Below are 17717 nucleotides of genomic sequence, written 5' to 3' on the forward strand. Positions count from 1 at the left end.
CTTTGACAGCACAGATTAATATTGTTTTCAAATAAAAATCAGTTCTTTTTGAAAAAAAAAAAAAACCTGAAACATTTTCACAGCACATGGGTTTGGGAAACCCTGCCCTAGAGTACATATATAGTATATATTTCTTTATCGAAATAGGTGAATATGTTACTGGCTCTTTACTTTTAGATCTAAATAATATTTGTGTGATAAAGATATTTAATGGGATGGGAGTACTTCTGAACCTGTGAGAACACCAGCACTCGGTGACCCTGATCCTTCAGCTTTCTCAGCATCTTCTGCAGCAGGTGCAGTTTCCCAGAAGACTTTGTGAGGGCCGCACCCTCATAGGCCCCACTCGGTGTCTTGGGGGCTTCCTGGAACATTTATCAAAACACACACACACATACACACACACAAACACACACACACACACACACACACACACACACACACACACACCAGATAACCATGGAGGGCATGCATTAACCCAAGCTTGCAGAAGGTGGCAGTATTTGACGCATCCATCCATGACAAGGGTTGCGTATTATTCGGATCACAAAATAGTACAATATCATCGTCATATGACATCATACAGGAAGTGTAGCGTACTTTCAGGCATTTGGAGGGGTACCGAGACCTAGTTTTTAGCCTTATACTCTAACCCTAACCCTAGCCCTAACCCTAACCCTAAAAAATCCTAAGAAAAAGTTGATTCTGACACTTAGAAAAACATTTTTGGATCCGATATATCCGCAACCGACATTGATAGAGTATTAAGTTGATCCCTCTCACCATAGACGCCACAGGGAAGAGGTAGGGATGGTTACAGCACTTCTTCAGGTCCATCATGATGTTGAGGAGAGACACCTGGTTACCGCCTCCTTTGGAGTTTAGAGCCTCAAAGTTTCTCGTCAAGATGAACTTGTAGTATTTTCTGTCCACAGGATAAGACAGAGAAACAGAGAGCGATAGTTAAAGAGAAAGGTGAGGGGTGGACGGATGGAGGTCAAGAAGGAGGAAGAAAAAAGTTATCATCAAATTCAACAGAAGCTATCATAATGCTCAAAAATAATAAGGGCGAGAGAAACTTCCATATCTATGGACAACGGCTTTTTTTTTGGTTGAGATTGCAGCTAATCTATCACTCTTTTTTCTATTCTTCACTCTTCTTCCTCTCTTCTATCTCCATCTTTCCCCTATCCATCCTTCAATTCTCCTCCCTGCTGTTGTAGACGAGGTTCAGCTGGTGTGTAATATCTGACTTCCGATCTGTCTAACTATAACCGCTTAAATCTCTCTCACCAGCCAACTCTCTCTCTCTCTCACTGTCTCTCTCTCTCATTCTCTTGTCATTCCCCAATTTCATGCTTAATTTTGTCCTTTTATTGCTCCTCCATCTTGTCATCTCTCTAATCCTCCTCCCAAACACACAAATGCACACCTGTGTAGTAATGCACTTCTTTCCCTCCCTCTATAGCCATTTCGCTCATCCCTCTATCCATCTCTCCTCTCATTCCTTTATCTATCTCTCATATCCCTCCATCTCTCCTCCCCTCACTTCTGCATGGGGCTGAGCTCCACGCGGACGATGAGCTCCGTCTTTGACGGCATGTTCTTGAAGACGTCGGCCTTGAGCCTGCGCAGCATGTGAGGCCCCAGCAGGTCGTGCAGCTTCTTGATCTGGTCCTCCTTGGAGATGTCCGCAAACTCCTCCAGGAAGCCTTCCAGGTTGCTGAGGACGCGCACACACACACACACACACACACACACACACACACACACACACACACACACACAAACATGCACGCACACACACACACACACACACACCATACAAACATGGTTACAGAACAACATGATGGTACAGAAGATTTTACGAATATACTGTATATAGAAGGCAGAACAGAACTTGTGTGAGTTAGTGTATGTTAGTGGGGGGGGGGCTTCTTCAGGCTTGCTTTCAATAGCTCCACATAACAACATAACTTTTCTTTTTTTCTCTAATATTCCATTCTGATTTACTCAATGAATGTTTTATAATGACATAAAGTTCAGTTAGATGCATCGCTGTGCGCTTACTTGAAGCGGTTGGGTGTGAGGAAGTTGAGCAGGTGGAAAAGTTCTTCTAGATTGTTCTGCAGTGGAGTGCCTGTCAGCAGCAACTTGTGGTCGATCTTGTAATCATTTAGCCTCCTGAAAAACTGTAGTCACACACACATCCGAACACAAATACATGAGAAAACAATGAAGTAAAAATCAATAGGCATGAATAAACATAACTTTGCTGCCATGCTCATTTTTGCTCAGGAGGTGGCAGTGTAAGGTATTACCAAAAATAGTGTCCATTCTGTAATGGTTTTAGTAACAAATGAAGAAATAGCAGAAATTAACCCTCAAAAGTGTACATACACATACACACACATGCAAGGATATTAAACACACTGCCGAATGAAGTCTGTGGATTTGTTTGAATCTCCCTGTGAGAGCATATATCTGTATTACCAATGTGAGTGAGAATAAATGCATACACGCACGCACACACCTTGGACTGATTGTTTTTGAGACGATGTGCCTCGTCCACGACCAAACAGGCCCAGTCGATAGATTTGAGTGCAGTCTGGTCGATGGTCACCAGTTCATAAGAGGTCAGGAGCACGTGGAACTTAATGACAGCCTCTCTCTGCAGGACAAGTGCATAACATTGAACACAGTGATTCACCCTTTCAGTGGCTATCCACGCCTGTCTTTTGTTCCTTTACGATAATGTTTAATAATTTTTTCATCTTTCGCCTTTTTTGTCCCTGTCCCCTTTGTCTACACCATTCCTATATCCTGTTCTCATCCTCCTCTCCTTCTCCCCTCCCCTTTTTCAGCCTTGTTCTGTCTCCTAGGTTGGGCTCACCCGCAGTCTGAATGTTTTCTTTCCTCCCTTGATTGCCGTGTCGTCGAAGGTGAACTCGTTCTCCCTGAGAGTGGCTCGGCTGTCCTTGTCTCCGGTGTAGGTCACCACGTAGAAGTCAGGCGCCCACATCTCAAACTCACGCTCCCAATTGATGATGGTGGACAAGGGGGCGCTCACAAGGAAAGGCCCCTTAGTGTGACCCTAAAGTACAAGAAAGAGATAGATAGATATATAGACAGACAGACAGACAGACAGACAGACAGACAGACAGACAATGAGAGGAATGAAAGAACGTCTAGTAATAGCATCTTTATTTGTGGTGGTTTTCTCAGATTCTCAGATGTCCTCTGATATCTACTCTTAGGGCAAGGTTTGACACAATCCCAAAGAACATTTACAAGTGAAGAAGACACATTCGTCCCGATGTGAATGTTAGTGGGGACTCATCAAAAGAATATATTGAAATTTAATTTGAAATGAACAAAACCGCGTTTGCTCTTTTCTGTCAGACTGTCACATCATACTGTTCTATTTTAAGTGCATCCTCTGCCGCTATACCCGATTGCACTCCATTCTATTTTAATTGATTTTTCTTCAGCGCAACCTTATTACATTTTTGACTTGTTATATAATACCTCCAAGAAACTGCAAGATCAGCCCCGACCTCATCTAGACTGCCATTCTAAAAACCACACAGCATTCAGAACAGAACACAGCATCAATATTGCATCCATGACTGGCCGGGTGAAGTGTAGGGTGAGCTTGTCGTTTCACGTGAGCCTTAGGCACCGATGCATTAAAATACTCTGCCAAAATATCAGACATCATAAATACCTAATCAGCCTGATAGCAAAACACCTTGCATCTGCTAGAACCGCTCAAACCATGCCGCATCAGTCCGTGGCCCCAAAATAACAATGAGGCTCGAAGAACCGTGTAGGTTATTCTCGTACAAAGCGTGTTTGAGGGGGAACTGAGATATGTTGTCTCTGTGCAACGTCCAACCTGAACTGTGTAGCCAGCCCAACTTTAGTTTTGATATGAGTCCTCCTGAGTCATTTAGTAATTCAATTCCTCGCCCTTAAAACATTTTGGCTATGCGTCAACCAGCTTTAATAATATTCCCTTTCCTCGTATTTACCACTCAAGGTTGTTATGTCTGAAAATATTGCTAATTCTGAGAAAATATTATGCCGGAAACTCCACCCTATCAAGGGGACACAGTTTAGCCAATCAGAGCTATTGTTTGGCTGTGACCTCACAAAGTATCTTAACCACTCTGAATTATGGATGGAGGGGAAGGCAACAGTTTGTCCTGCATCTGGTCGCGTACAACAGCAAAGAGCTGCTATATGAGTCTGGGAGAACAGAAGAAGACTGTTACAGTAGTCTGGAGAGAATTATAGTAGTCTGAATGGAGAGCAAAACGGCTTGCGAAGGCAATCTCAAAATGCCAGGAGACTGAGTCAGTGGTTTGCTCAGTAGGAGGATGAGAATGCTGCACAATCAAGTATTTGCCTCATTCATGCAATGACTCAGCTGATTTCAGCTGAATGCTTTGTCCTGCGTGGTGAATTCAAAGGCAGTATTTCCAAAATTCCATACTGCCTCTCTACCGACCATTGTCACTTTACTGCCACTACCACTACTGCCATCATTTTTCATGCTGTTGAGAACTGGATGTGTCCAGTGAAACAAACAGTGTTGATGAAGGACATCCCGAAAGCGCTTTAACATATGGGGTCAAGTTACAGGATGAGATTAGATCTTGTTAATTGTTGATTCTTCACACCTCAGTTAATGTCTGTGCTGCAACTGTTTTCTGGTTTCGGTCTGTTCAGTTTTAGTGATCTTTGCAGAGATTGTGTGAATGTGTAAAATGTATGCAAGTCAGTTTCTAACTTGCAATGTTAGGGCCAGAAAATATATATATATTATTATGTATATTATTATTATTATTATTATTTCATTTATTTTTGTATCTCACCACACCAATCACTGGGTCTCTCTGTAGACGTACCTCTTTGTAGAGGGAGTAGAGGAACACAATGGTCTGGATGGTCTTGCCCAGGCCCATCTCGTCGGCCAGGATGGTGTCTGTGCCTTGCGCCCAGGAGAAGCGCAGCCAGTTGAGCCCCTCCAGCTGGTACAGGTGAAGCGTGCCCCCCGTCACCGTCACAAAGTCCGGCTGGTCCTCGTACTTAATGGTGGGCTGCAAAAGAGAGAGAGACGGAGAGAGAGCGAGAAGAAAAAAAGATTTGAAGTCAGGAGAGGACTGAGAGAACAGTGAGAGAACAGTGAAGGAGAGAAGGGACATGATGTATGGAAAGGGGGAATCAGAGGGACAGAGAGATGCCTCTTGTGTTTTATTTATTCAGTCACACACGTGGAATGTTTACACCAACTGTTTGCGATAAACTGTATCCCATTTCTGGGCAGGAAACATAAGACGGATCTTGGAATGGGGTGAAACTGAAGTGCTAAGAGAAAGGGAAAGTAGAGAACACTCACGTCAGTAACAGGTGTTCGAGGAGATTCATCGTCGTTCTCATCGTTCTCCTCTTCTCTCCTCCTCTTCCTCGGCTTGTCTGTGTCCTCCTTCGTGATCTCATCCCTTTGGAGACAGACAAGGATGTGACTCTCTCTGTCTCTCTCACTCTCTCTTCCTTCCCACCTCTCTCTAGTTACCTCTGTCCTCTAAAACAACTGAAACATCAAAGAACGTCTACAGAGGTTTCTAAATGACTCCATCCTCATCCCAGACATCAGTGCAGCAGACTGTGTTGTCATCAGCTTGTCCTTGGGTGTATCTTCCAACATCTCCCCAATGACCCCTGATCTGTGTATTGAGTGGCTCTCGGTGTTAGGGTTAGCGTTAGCATTAGCTTTCTGGGGTGTTACGACGGTACCTGTGTTTCCAGTAGGCTGACTTGTGCACACCAAAGTCCGGGATGTCCAAATCATCTATCTCCCAAGTGCACTGGTCATAGGTCAGGTCCCTCCATTTGACCAGGTAGTAGTAGTTCCCCTTCTTATCCACACTGCAACACACACATATGTAGATACATAAAAAAACACACACATACACACACACTACAAAATTACTGTAATTTATTATCCTTTTATTAATATTAAGACACACACACATAGAGTCACAAACTTACATATTCTCATCCACACATGTCCACACACACACCTGTGGTTGATTATACGATGGATCATCATCCATTCAGGCTTGATGCCGTAGCGGAAATACTTGTCGTCCAGGATGGCGTACTGCGGGTCTTTTGCTCGCCGCTTCTCGCTCTTCGCAGAGTCCTCCTCATTCCCGGAGCCGTAGTCCAAACTGGGGGGCTCGTCCATGTCTGTCTTGCGCTGATAGTTCCGGAACATAACCGAGTGGAAAATCTCCAGCTGGACACAGAGGAGATGAGAGACAGTGAAATATGATTGACAGACAAGTATGGGAAGCAATACTTCGAGTGGAAAATTGACTCATTGGTTTCATATGCTGTGCTTTTAAGATTGGTTTCATTTGAGTGATTAATAATTCAGGAATATCTCTCCGTCAAACAAATGACAGTACAGGAAAATAACAGATTTTTCCACAGATTACCCTTACCACAATGCTACACAATTCTCTCTCTGCCACTCTCTCTCTCTCTCACTTTCTCTCCCTCTCTCATTGTCTCTCTCTTTCTCTCTCTCTCTCTCAGTCTCTCTCTCTCTCTCTCTCTCTCTCTCCCTCTCTCTCTTCCTCTCACCTGCAGCTCTGTGATCCAGGTGCAGTGCCAATAGGACTGGCCCGCGAGCTTTACAAAAAACTCCCTCTCCGGCCGCCCCTTCATGGGAGGTGGAGGGGGCGCGTCCGGGGCTGAATCAGGAGGCGGGGGAACAGGAACAGGTGGAGGGGGCTCGCCCCACCGCCAGTGCAGGATCTTCTGAACACGTCCTTTGATTGGTGGGCACTGTGAGGAGGCAAAAACACCGCCCAATCAGATAATCTGTCACTTTTTGGAAGACGACAAGTACTGCACGGTCCTGGGTCCAAATGTAACCGCTTTTCACCAGAACATGGTAATCAGATAATTCTTGAGACAAGACATGACAATTAGTAGAACCTATTTCGCAAGTGTTTGGATGGATCAAATCAAGAAATTACAGGACATCTTACTACAACAACTACAACGACAAGTCATTGCCTCAGATTAAAGGTCAATTCTGATTGGAGAGAGGGATGCCACTCACTGTGCAGCGCGGGCACAGCCACTCCCCATTGGGGATCTCGGGCAGGGGCGGGTTGAGGCAGTGGATGTGATAGGACGAGGTGCAGGAGTCGCAGCAGAGCAGCTCGCCCCCATCCTTGCACACGCGGCAGAACTCCATGTGGTCGTCATCCTCCTCCTCCTCCCCCGCGGCCACCGCCTCTGGCGGCTCCTCGGCCTCCTCCTCGAACTCCTCGAAGTCCTCATCCTTTGCCTCCCACTGGATGCCCTCCTTCTCCTAGAAAGAGAGAGAAAAGGAAAGACATATATACAAACACATGCAATACTTACAGAATATATGCATTATATATTTAATACCAAGTACACACATGTATATGTTTGGCTCTTCAGTTCATGTAGAAAGGACATACTGTAGTACAGTTAAATGAGAGGGGCATTACGACACTGGAAGTCTAACTGTAATGTGACCTCTAGACTTTTAGCGCGTTACATCAACATTTAAATCCCTGTGCACCTTCCCTTTGACCTTGAGTTGACAAAGTTTACCAAGGCACGTCAGTCTAGGCCTCAGAATCAAAATAACTCTGGCTCTATCCACTGGGGTAGTCAAATATCAAATTGCATAATCTGCTTTCAGTAATTTAAGACATAATACTGTCTTGACAATGACAATGACAACGGACAATGCCATAAATAATACATAGATCAGGAAATGTACAGAGAGACGAGTGTGATAAAGGCCCTGAGGGTACTTCAAAGCACAATATTTGAACAATGATGCTAAGGTATTTAGAACACTGAAAATATCAGGCAATTGAACAGAAAGTTAGTCCTGAAGAGACATCATTATTGTACAGTACATGATGAGCTATAAGCTAATCTATGCAATATTAATAATAAAAACGTCTTTAATATAATGTACATGTGCGCTGCAATGTCTGTGGACATTAGAACACAAAAAAACTCAGCATTGAAAGTGGGGACGTCTCAAACTGAATCAAGAGAAACCTACACCTTGCCTTTAAAATACAGACTCTCTAAAGCAGTGCTGGCAAAATCTCTTCCTAGAGAGGAAGCTCTTCAGAAACAGGACTCTACAGTGATCCTCTCCTGCTAATAAGCATCCTGTTAACTCCCAGAGTGCTCGAGTAGTGACTGGGGCTGAGGCCAGCAGAGGGCCCCAGGAGGGTGGGGAGTGTGTCAGGGGAGACACAGGAGTGCCCAAGCGACACTCACACAGTGCGGGCAGCTCCATTTGCCGGCGGGCGCCTTCTCCAGCTCGGGCTCCAGGCACACCAGGTGGTAGGCGCGGGGGCAGGTGTCGCACAGGATGATCTCGCCACCCTGCTGGCACACCTCACAGTAGTCCTGGTGGTCCGTCTCGTAGCCCTCTCCCTCTTCATCTCCCAGCACTGTTAGGAAGAAGGAACAACTTGTCAACTTGAGGGGCACATAGTACGCTGAAAAGCTGCGTGGTGTGAAGAAGCAGGGGAGACGGATGTAAAGATGAGAGGTGAATAACTGGAGATCTTACTACTGAACTCACAAAGGGGTACCTTCCCAACTGGCGTTAAGAGACAAGAGAGAGACAGAGAGAGAGAGAGAGCGAGAGAACTATCTACATTCATTCATTTTATTCACTTTTATCCAAAGTGACTTAGTGCAGATATAAAGATTTTTCATTAGTCTAGGGTCAATCATACGAAATTGGTACAGTGTTCTCTACCAGTTGAACTACAAGACCAGCCATCTAAAAGACTTTAACTGAAGCCTGGAAACTTAACAGAGGTTGAAAACAAATATATCCCACAAGTTGACGAACCTGTGCTCACAGAGGTATAACAGAAAGCAGACTTCAATCCCATCATGAAAGTTACACAATCATAATAATGGACACTGTCAATGGTAACCATGGTAACCATTATGCCTCAATGCCACGACTTATGCTTTGTGAGTGTAATGGGTTTAGGTTCTCTGGACCTCTGTAAGGTGACCTTAAAGTGAAGCTGAAAGTGTGGCTACAATATCAGCCTCTGGGTGACATCGTCACACTGAGGGCCTGATTTACTAACAGGATTGCGCCCATTTCAGGCGTAAAATAGCGGTCGTAAACATAAAACGGTATTTACTAAGGGGGCGCAGCGCATATTAACGCTTTGTGGGTGTGGACGGGGAGGACACGAAAATTGGGTGGTATTTACTAAACTGCCTGACCAGCGCACATCTCTAATTTGCTGGATAATTCTCCGCCTCATAAAAGCACGTCTTAACCAGAGAGCGCATTTCCATTGAGTCTGAAAACGTTGATATGGCTAAAGTTATAAAAGCAAGGCGAAGATATAGACAGAGACAGCCTACAGAAATATTTTTTTCAACTCGTATAACACTTTCTCAGTTAAGCGATCCACAAATCATTAGACAGTACAGGTTAACCAGCCACGCAATACTTCAATTACTGAACCAGATCAGAGACGACATGGAACCCTCCTACCGGAGATCACATTCATGTTAAACTCCGGACAACATTGCAAATATTGCCATCGGATCATTTCAAACAGTTATAGCATCAGCAGTTGGTATATCTCACCCTTCACTCAGCCAAATATTCACACAGGTACTCGAGGCATTGCTACGGCGCACTGGTCAATACATTTCCCCACTGCCACAGCTGAAATTAGAGACATCAAACAGAACTTTTTTTGAAATCGCAAACTTTCCGAGCGTAATATGAACCATTGATTGCACCCACGTCCATATATATTGTAGTGAACCCATGTCCCTTGTAAAAATTATTAATCTCGCCATGTACACATCTATATTGTTATAATAGACAGTTTATGCATTAATGCCATGGCGGGCAGAACAACAATATAGCAGCGCACACATTGAATCAGGTTCAGTGATTAAGCGATCGTGAACCAATATATCTATCTACACATCGCTGAACCTTCATTTTCTCTTCCTAAATAAATCCCACGGAAAATGCGCAAAAACACTGTGCGTTAATGTGCGAACGCAGATTATGCAGCGGTCGCATGTTAGTAAATCAGGCCCTATATAGGGCGGAGTAAACACAGTTTGCCCAGCGCAGATCTGGTTTGATAAATACCACGGAAGATGCGCAAAAACACTGTGCGTTAATGTGCGAGCGCAGATTAAGCAGCGGTCGCATGTTAGTTAATCAGGCCCTGATTCTCACTACTCCTCATTGCACACGTTTACATTCATGTCTAATTATATTCCATGATTTATTATGATCGCCTGAGAACAAATTAATAGAATACATTATGTGCTATAAAGGCATTAAATTATACACACTATAAGAGCAAGTAATACATCTGAAAAATGACTGCAAATGCATGCAAATGAAATCATAGGGCCCTTGAATGTTTGCATTTGTGGTTATCATAGTAAATGGCCTCTCTTATCCATACCTCTCTTGTTTGACAACGATACCATTTACTTAAGAATGCAGTGTGTCAAAAGTGAGTTGTAAAGCAACAATTTTATAACTGAAGAAAATATCTGTAGTCTAAAGTAAATGTTTTTGTATTATTTTTGTTTTATTTGCACTGCAACAACAAGCATGAAACTTCACTGAGCTGGAATAAAGGGTAGTGCTTTGACACACACCTAACACCAGTGCAAACCAGACAAAACTTGCACACTTTAAATGCAGTCACTTTGCATACGAAATGAGCTATGTGAGTACAAGGGTCCAAAACACTGTTAACATGCTTTTAAACTAAGACCAATTGGTCGAAATGGATCAGATCCCGGTCCATCATCTACAAAACATATACGAGTTATATGACATGTAACAGAGTTTATGAGCACAACGTATAAACAGAAATTCAGATGTCTACCGCTGAGTAACCAAAATCAAGTACATGGAAATGTAATGACGTTCTCGAAAAACATGCACCCACGGTTTCCTCTTCAGTATCAAAATATGTTAACTCAAAATAATATAACTCAAACTACCCTGTTGTTGTATGTTCATTAAAAGGAAATGTATTCAGTCCATTGGCTGGTAAGGTGACACACTTGCAAAGAAAGAGCATATTCCACTTAACACTAAAAGTACAAAAAGATGACCAGCAGAAGTGAAATCAATCCTTTTCCACAGAATACCCCTTTTGACCTTATGTGTATATATATATATACAGTATATTTATATACACACACCTTTTTATACAGCTGAGAGTTTGAAGACATAAGTAGTATGCTCACATACACACAGACAAACACACACACAGAAAAGCAAACACACACTGTACTTCTGATAAGGGCACATACACTGCAGAAAGCTTGCACACGGAGATAAGCTACACATTTCTTGAAACACACTGGAGATCCTAGGACTTCAGACGGAAACAATTCCAACCCATTTCTGGTCACATTTTCTAAAATAAAGAGGCCTATGATATTTCCTCATTACACTGAGTCTTTACAAACTTCTAAACACAGAACTATCTTCGTTTCCATTTCTGTTTACATTAGACAAAGAGGTGAGGTCACCAAGTCCCTTCAACAGGTCACTTCTGCATTAGTCACATGACAGGGCTTTAAGAAGGAAACATTGCTCAGGCTAACCTACATTTGAGGGCCATGATATAACTGGAGTGCTTTCTGCTCTCTCTGATTTAGTGAGTCAGTTTTACGCACATGCTGTTGGGATCTGCTATGCAACTGTGCAAACAAAAACAAACTGCTTGCATCATCCATACAACGACAACATCAGCCCTTGATTAGACAAGTTGAGTCACTAATTGAACTTAGAAGAAAGAGTGTAATCATTTCGATCACTGAGCATAATGGACGCTAGTATGCAATAACAAAGAGACACATAGAAGCACGAAGAGTCAAAGATTTAAAGCTCACTCCCCCGACAATAATGAAAAGCTGACGTTTCCTTGACCACTCACTCAGAACCGATCAGCTGTCTCAAAAAAAGAGAGAACTACGAAACAAAAACCGTTTGTAACTGTGCCTATAAAAACGATCAGGGAAGGTTTGTTTCAAACCCCAAATGAACTACAAAAGTGGAAACATGGAAGCATTGAAACATGGAAGCGTTGAAACCCATTGTAAATCGCGTCTTACTTTTCTTCTTCTTCTTGGGCCGTCCTCTCTTGTTCTTCTTGACGCGGCCGGAGCTGTCGGAGCGCACCGAGGAGCTGTGGACGCTGGAGTTCTCCTGCTCCGAGTCGTCATCGTCCACGTCCTCACTCTAACAGGACAGAGACACAGTAAGAAACGCACTCACGCTGTCCTGTCCTTACACAGTAATGTGTCTGAACTCTCACACTCAACAGTCATAAGCAAACATCCATTTGACACACAATCTATACATGACACATCCACTTGCATTCACAATGACAATCACGACAGATGTGCATGTTGGTCTAACCTCTTAGTTTCTCGACTACACCTGTGCTTCTGGCATAGAAGCATATAAACCAAGAGAAACACCCACACACAAATACTTTCATCACACAGGTACACACAGAAGCACACAGTTGTCGCAACCACACACACAAACAAACCCACTCACAGAACTGCTCTTCTTCCTCTTCGGCCCCAGTGCTCCCAGTTTGATGCGTAATGGAGCCATCTTCTTGGCCTTGGCCTTGGCCTTCTTGTCTTGGACGCGTGGGCTTTTGCTACGTTTCTTGTAGCCGACTCCTGTGTAAGAAGAGGCAAATGATACTGGAGGCCAAAATGTTTAATTACAGTGCTTATAATCTTACTAGTAAATAAATAGATACAACCAGACAGACAGGTAGATCTATATACAAGGTTTAAACATCATAAGGTACAACTGTGCTTCTTCTTGTCACTGTCTACAGGAATAGTGAATGGAACAATAAGGAAATAAAATATCCCCTCCTCTCACCTTTGCCCTCTTTGGTTTTGGCCTTGCGCAGTGGTGGGAGTTGGGGAGGGGGTTCTGGAGAGGCAGTTGCCGCAGAGACCTGCTCGGCAACAGCTACCGCGGCTGCGGCCGCAGCTGCTGCCACGGCAGCCGCGGAACCCTTGAAGGGGTTGTTGGAGCTGAACTCCCGCCACTTGGCCCCAAGAATGGTCATCATCTTGGACATGGGTATCTTGGGATTCTTCTTGGCTATCATCGGCCTACGATATGGGAATATGACAGGTGTTCCATCTTTATTGAAAATAACCGTATACCATCCAAATTAATTTGAAGACGTTCCAAAAGCTAGTTACTGACAAACAAATTCCTCAAAAACTAAAACCCGTATAATGTTGCTTTTAGGGTATGGTTCATGATTCTGATTTAATACATTTAACAGTCCTCTACCTGTCCAATCAAAAACTCTGGTATACAAAGGCACAGGCCGAGCCATATATTATTCCAGCCAATCAATAAGTTGCTTCAGGAGCAAGGTAAGGAGGGTGTTATTCAATTGGCTATGGAGCTCAAATATGAAAAACCTTTCGCCAGAATCAACTGAACAGGTAGTCTACACAGTACACCTAACATTACACTGACCTGAGGCTAACCACAGTGATGGCAGTGCTCCCTGTTCAAATAACAAATGAACTTGATTGGACATCTATTTGCATAAACGAAGCAAGAAATGGGAAATGGCTCGTTCCACACCTACATCATTAAGAGCTTTTAAAACAGTCTTCATTTAGCCTACTCAAGTGTAGGCACCAGATATCTGGACAGGACAGCACTTCCAAAGGGCTAAGCTAAGGCCCTACTGCTGGCAGCAATGACACTCATCTGTGCATCCCCTCCAGGAATCTGCCCACTGAAGCTCATCACTCTAAAGGGGCCAGACACCTGGGGCCTGATTTACTAACAGGATTGCGCCCATTTCTGGCGTAAAATAGCGGTCGTAAACATAAAACGGTATTTACTAAGGGGCCGCAGCGCATATTAACACCTGTGGGTGTGAACAGGGGAGGAAACGTGGAGGTGGGTGGTAACGTAGGCGTGAGGCGCAATTTACATGGGCGGAGACAAGGTAAGTGCGCCTAATGATGTCATGCGTGGTATTTACTAAACTGCCTGTCGAGCGCACGTCTCCAATTTGTAGTTTAATTCTCCGCCTCATAAAAGCACGTCTTAACCAGGAAGCGCATTTCGACTGAGTCTGAATACGTTGATATGGCAGCAGTAATAAGAGCAGTGGTGGAAGAAGTACTGCAGTTTAGTACTTAAGTAAAAGTACAAGTACCCAGGAAAATTAAAGTAAAAGTAAAAGTAAAAGTACTAGATCAACAATCCTACTTAAGTAAAAAGTAAAAAGTACTCACTTTTAAATTTACTTTAAAAGTAAAAGTAAAAGTACTCACGCAATTGTCTCTCAATGTCTAGGCTGTGCCATTTTGATAAAGAAATAGCGACTGGTAATAAATGCCTCTACATATGTCACTACAAGTAATAATTATAAGCAACAACATTTGTTAATTGGAAAGGTTGGTGTACTTATTGGGCCTATTGTCTGTAATACTGTTCACACTCTATCTTACAATTCTGCGGCTCACAATTTATCTACCAGGGATTATTTGCAAAGTTAATACCATTAAGCCAAACCAATAAAGACACAATTTTATATCTTTTAATCTTTTATTTAATTGTAAACGTGTAAAAAATGGAAATATGAAACATGAAAAACAAATGGAGTTGTTAAACTGGTCAATGCAGAGTTTTATGCTCTAAAAACATATTGAGTAACTCAAGACTAGGCATTAAGTTTGCATGCCAGGCAATAACCAGTCAATAAAAAAGGCAAATTTTCACGTTAGCTTGACATTGCTAAACTACCAGCTTTATCTTACCACTACATTAAATAAATAATCAAGGTACAATCGTGTTATTTTGATGCTATTTCTGTATGTCAACATGTATTTTGCTAGATAACAGTATAAAAACATGTCAGTAACCGCATACGATATGCAAAAGTCATAGACATTAACTTAGCATAGCAAGAACTCTGCATAACTCGACGGGTTCTCCACATTTGAAAGCGAATTTTGAAGGCTAACAACTGCTATTTTGAGGTAGACAGGAAACGCACTGAAACCTCCACGAGTTATTCTTGAACTTGAACATGTCCTCAGATGAGGCTGACTCTGAATCCATGCTGAAAAGTTGTTTGTTAGTCAGGCTGTTGGTCGAATGTTTAAGCAAAACAGGCAAGGCTACCGTAGTGCAGAGCCATGGCTCTGCCGTAGTGCTGCTGTCAAAAACACACTCTGCTGTCATTGGGGCTGATAGAGCCACCTGATTGGTTGAAACGTCCTCAAGCAACGCAATCCATATTTTTCTGAAGGCAACAGTTTGGCGAAACTGTGTTCATAAAATGTAACGAATAACGACACATATTGTAGAAATGTAGCGGAGTAAAAGTATAGATAATAGCTGCAAAATTTAACGAAGTAAAAGTAAAAAGTATGCACTATTATTTGTACTTAAGTAAAGTACAGATACGTAAAAATGTAACGAAGTACAGTAACGAAGTAAAAATACTCCGTTACATTCCACCACTGAATAAGAGCAAGGCGAAGACATAGACAGAGGCAGCGCACAGAAAGAATTTTTTCAACTCGTATAACACTTTTTCAATTAAGCGAACCAGAAATCATTAGACGGTACAGGTTAACTAGCCACGCAATACTTCAATTACTGGACCAGATCAGAGACGACATCTAACCCTCCAACCGGAGATCACATTCCATTCAATCGGTTGGTAAACATTGCAAATATTGGCACCGGATCATTTCAAACAGTTATAGTATCAGCAGTTCCTATATCTCAGCCTTCACAAATATTCACACAGGTACTCGAAGCATTGCTATGGCGCACTGGTCAATACATTTCCCCACTGCCACAGCTGAAATTATAGACATCAAACAGGACTTTTTTTGAAATCGCAAACTTTCCGAAAGTAATATGAACCATTGATTGCACCCACGTCCATATATATTGTAGTGAACCCATGTCCTTGTAGAAATAATGAATCTCGCCATGTACACATCTACATTGTTATAATAGACAATTTATGCATTAATGCCACCAATAGCATATTCTTTATAATCATGTTCTTTTAAACATCTTGCTGTAGTCGATGGCGGGCAGAATAACAATATAGCAGCACATTGAATCAGGTTCAGTGATTGAGCGAACGTGAACCAATATATAACCAATTCGCTGAAGCTTCATTTTCTCTTCCTAAATAAATACCACGGAAAATGCGGAAAAACACCGTGCGTTAATGTGCGAACGCAGTTTAAGCAGCGGTCGCAATGTTAGTAAATCAGGCCCTATATAGGGCGGAGTAAACACAGTTTGCCCAGCGCAGATCTGGTTTGATAAATACCAAGTAAAATGCAAAAAAACACCGTGCGTTAATTTGCGAACGCAGATTAAGAAGCGCTCGCATATTAGTAAATCAGGCCCCTGGAGTCTACAGACAAACTGTCAACAGAACAAGACTTAATCCGCAGTAATCGAGTTCCTTTATCTGAAAACTGTGGGCCCAAATGTGAGCACAGTTATAAACTACATATGCATAATTTGACTAACCTGTCTATCTAGTATAGTTCATATCATCATATATGGAGAAAATCCATTGCACTCAATTATATAGCAATGACAGTGTAGTTGGACAGGCTCTTCTGAACAATAAGACCAGTGGCTACTTAATCTACTGAATTACTGGAGACAAGGCATTTCCTTACCTTACAAATAAGCCACGCTATGCCTTCAATTATTTTCAGTTCTGAAGGGCTCAGACTCCTACTGCTCTATAACGCATATAAGACCCGCTGGCTCTCACCTCATGAACTGGCTGAAAGCCTTGTAGTTGGTGAGCGTGTGGTAGTCCTCCTCGGTGAAGGTGTGATCCACATCTTCTAGGCCCCAGTCTCGAGCCAGCTGGGCAGAGTTCTTCTGTTCCACAGGTTGCTATGGGGAGAGTGTCATGGGTTTAGTTATAGCCTGCTTATAGATGTCTGCTGTTCTTAAGATATGCTCTTGTAGGTAGCTAGATTTTACAACATGCTAAAATTAATTTAGAAGGTGATGTGATAATACAAGAGGAGACACACACACACACACACACACACACACACACACACACACACACACACACACAAATATATTCACTATGCAGTTTGGTGTTCAGATGCACTATGCAGTTTGGTGTTAGTTCAGAAACCCCATGAAAATGTATGATCAGCCTTTACAGCACAACGTAGCCACCTATATCACTGGAATACATCAGTTAGCAAATTGGCTGCCTTTTATTACTGCTAGCTCTGCTGTGGTTGGGAGGACAACTCTGCTAGCTATGTAGCTTGTTCGTTTTTGACAAAAACTCTGTAAGAACCCTTGAATGTGCATTACAGGCTTAACCTCTAGGGTCACTCACTAAGGCCTTTGAAAACATTGAAATTGTATTACTGGGCTGCTGCTATAACTAATAATGACTTATACAGACATCTGAGAACTTTTGAGTAATTAAACTAAAAACACTGGAAATGCAGTGTTTGAGGTACAAAGCACACATAGTCTGTACTCTTATAAAAAATAAATCTCTTAAGGGTTAATTGGCTTG

The 17717-nt window shown here is 42.7% G+C and overlaps 1 protein-coding gene across 1 annotated transcript in view; it reads right to left on the bottom strand.

Moving 5' to 3' along the window:
- The window catches only part of chd3 (chromodomain helicase DNA binding protein 3), a 61381-nt gene that overhangs the window by 40041 nt on the left and 3623 nt on the right, over positions 1–17717 (bottom strand). Inside the window, 17 exon segments of the mRNA XM_080838780.1 lie at positions 234–365; positions 784–925; positions 1550–1723; positions 2071–2192; positions 2534–2671; positions 2894–3094; positions 4914–5105; positions 5405–5507; positions 5803–5934; positions 6090–6307; positions 6658–6861; positions 7142–7396; positions 8356–8531; positions 12226–12352; positions 12677–12807; positions 13019–13257; positions 16938–17065. Coding sequence (XP_080694906.1) covers positions 234–365; positions 784–925; positions 1550–1723; positions 2071–2192; positions 2534–2671; positions 2894–3094; positions 4914–5105; positions 5405–5507; positions 5803–5934; positions 6090–6307; positions 6658–6861; positions 7142–7396; positions 8356–8531; positions 12226–12352; positions 12677–12807; positions 13019–13257; positions 16938–17065 — 2814 coding nt within the window.

The sequence above is a fragment of the Sprattus sprattus genome (genome assembly GCF_963457725.1).
Source record: "Sprattus sprattus genome assembly, chromosome: 5".
Classification (NCBI taxonomy): domain Eukaryota; kingdom Metazoa; phylum Chordata; class Actinopteri; order Clupeiformes; family Clupeidae; genus Sprattus; species Sprattus sprattus.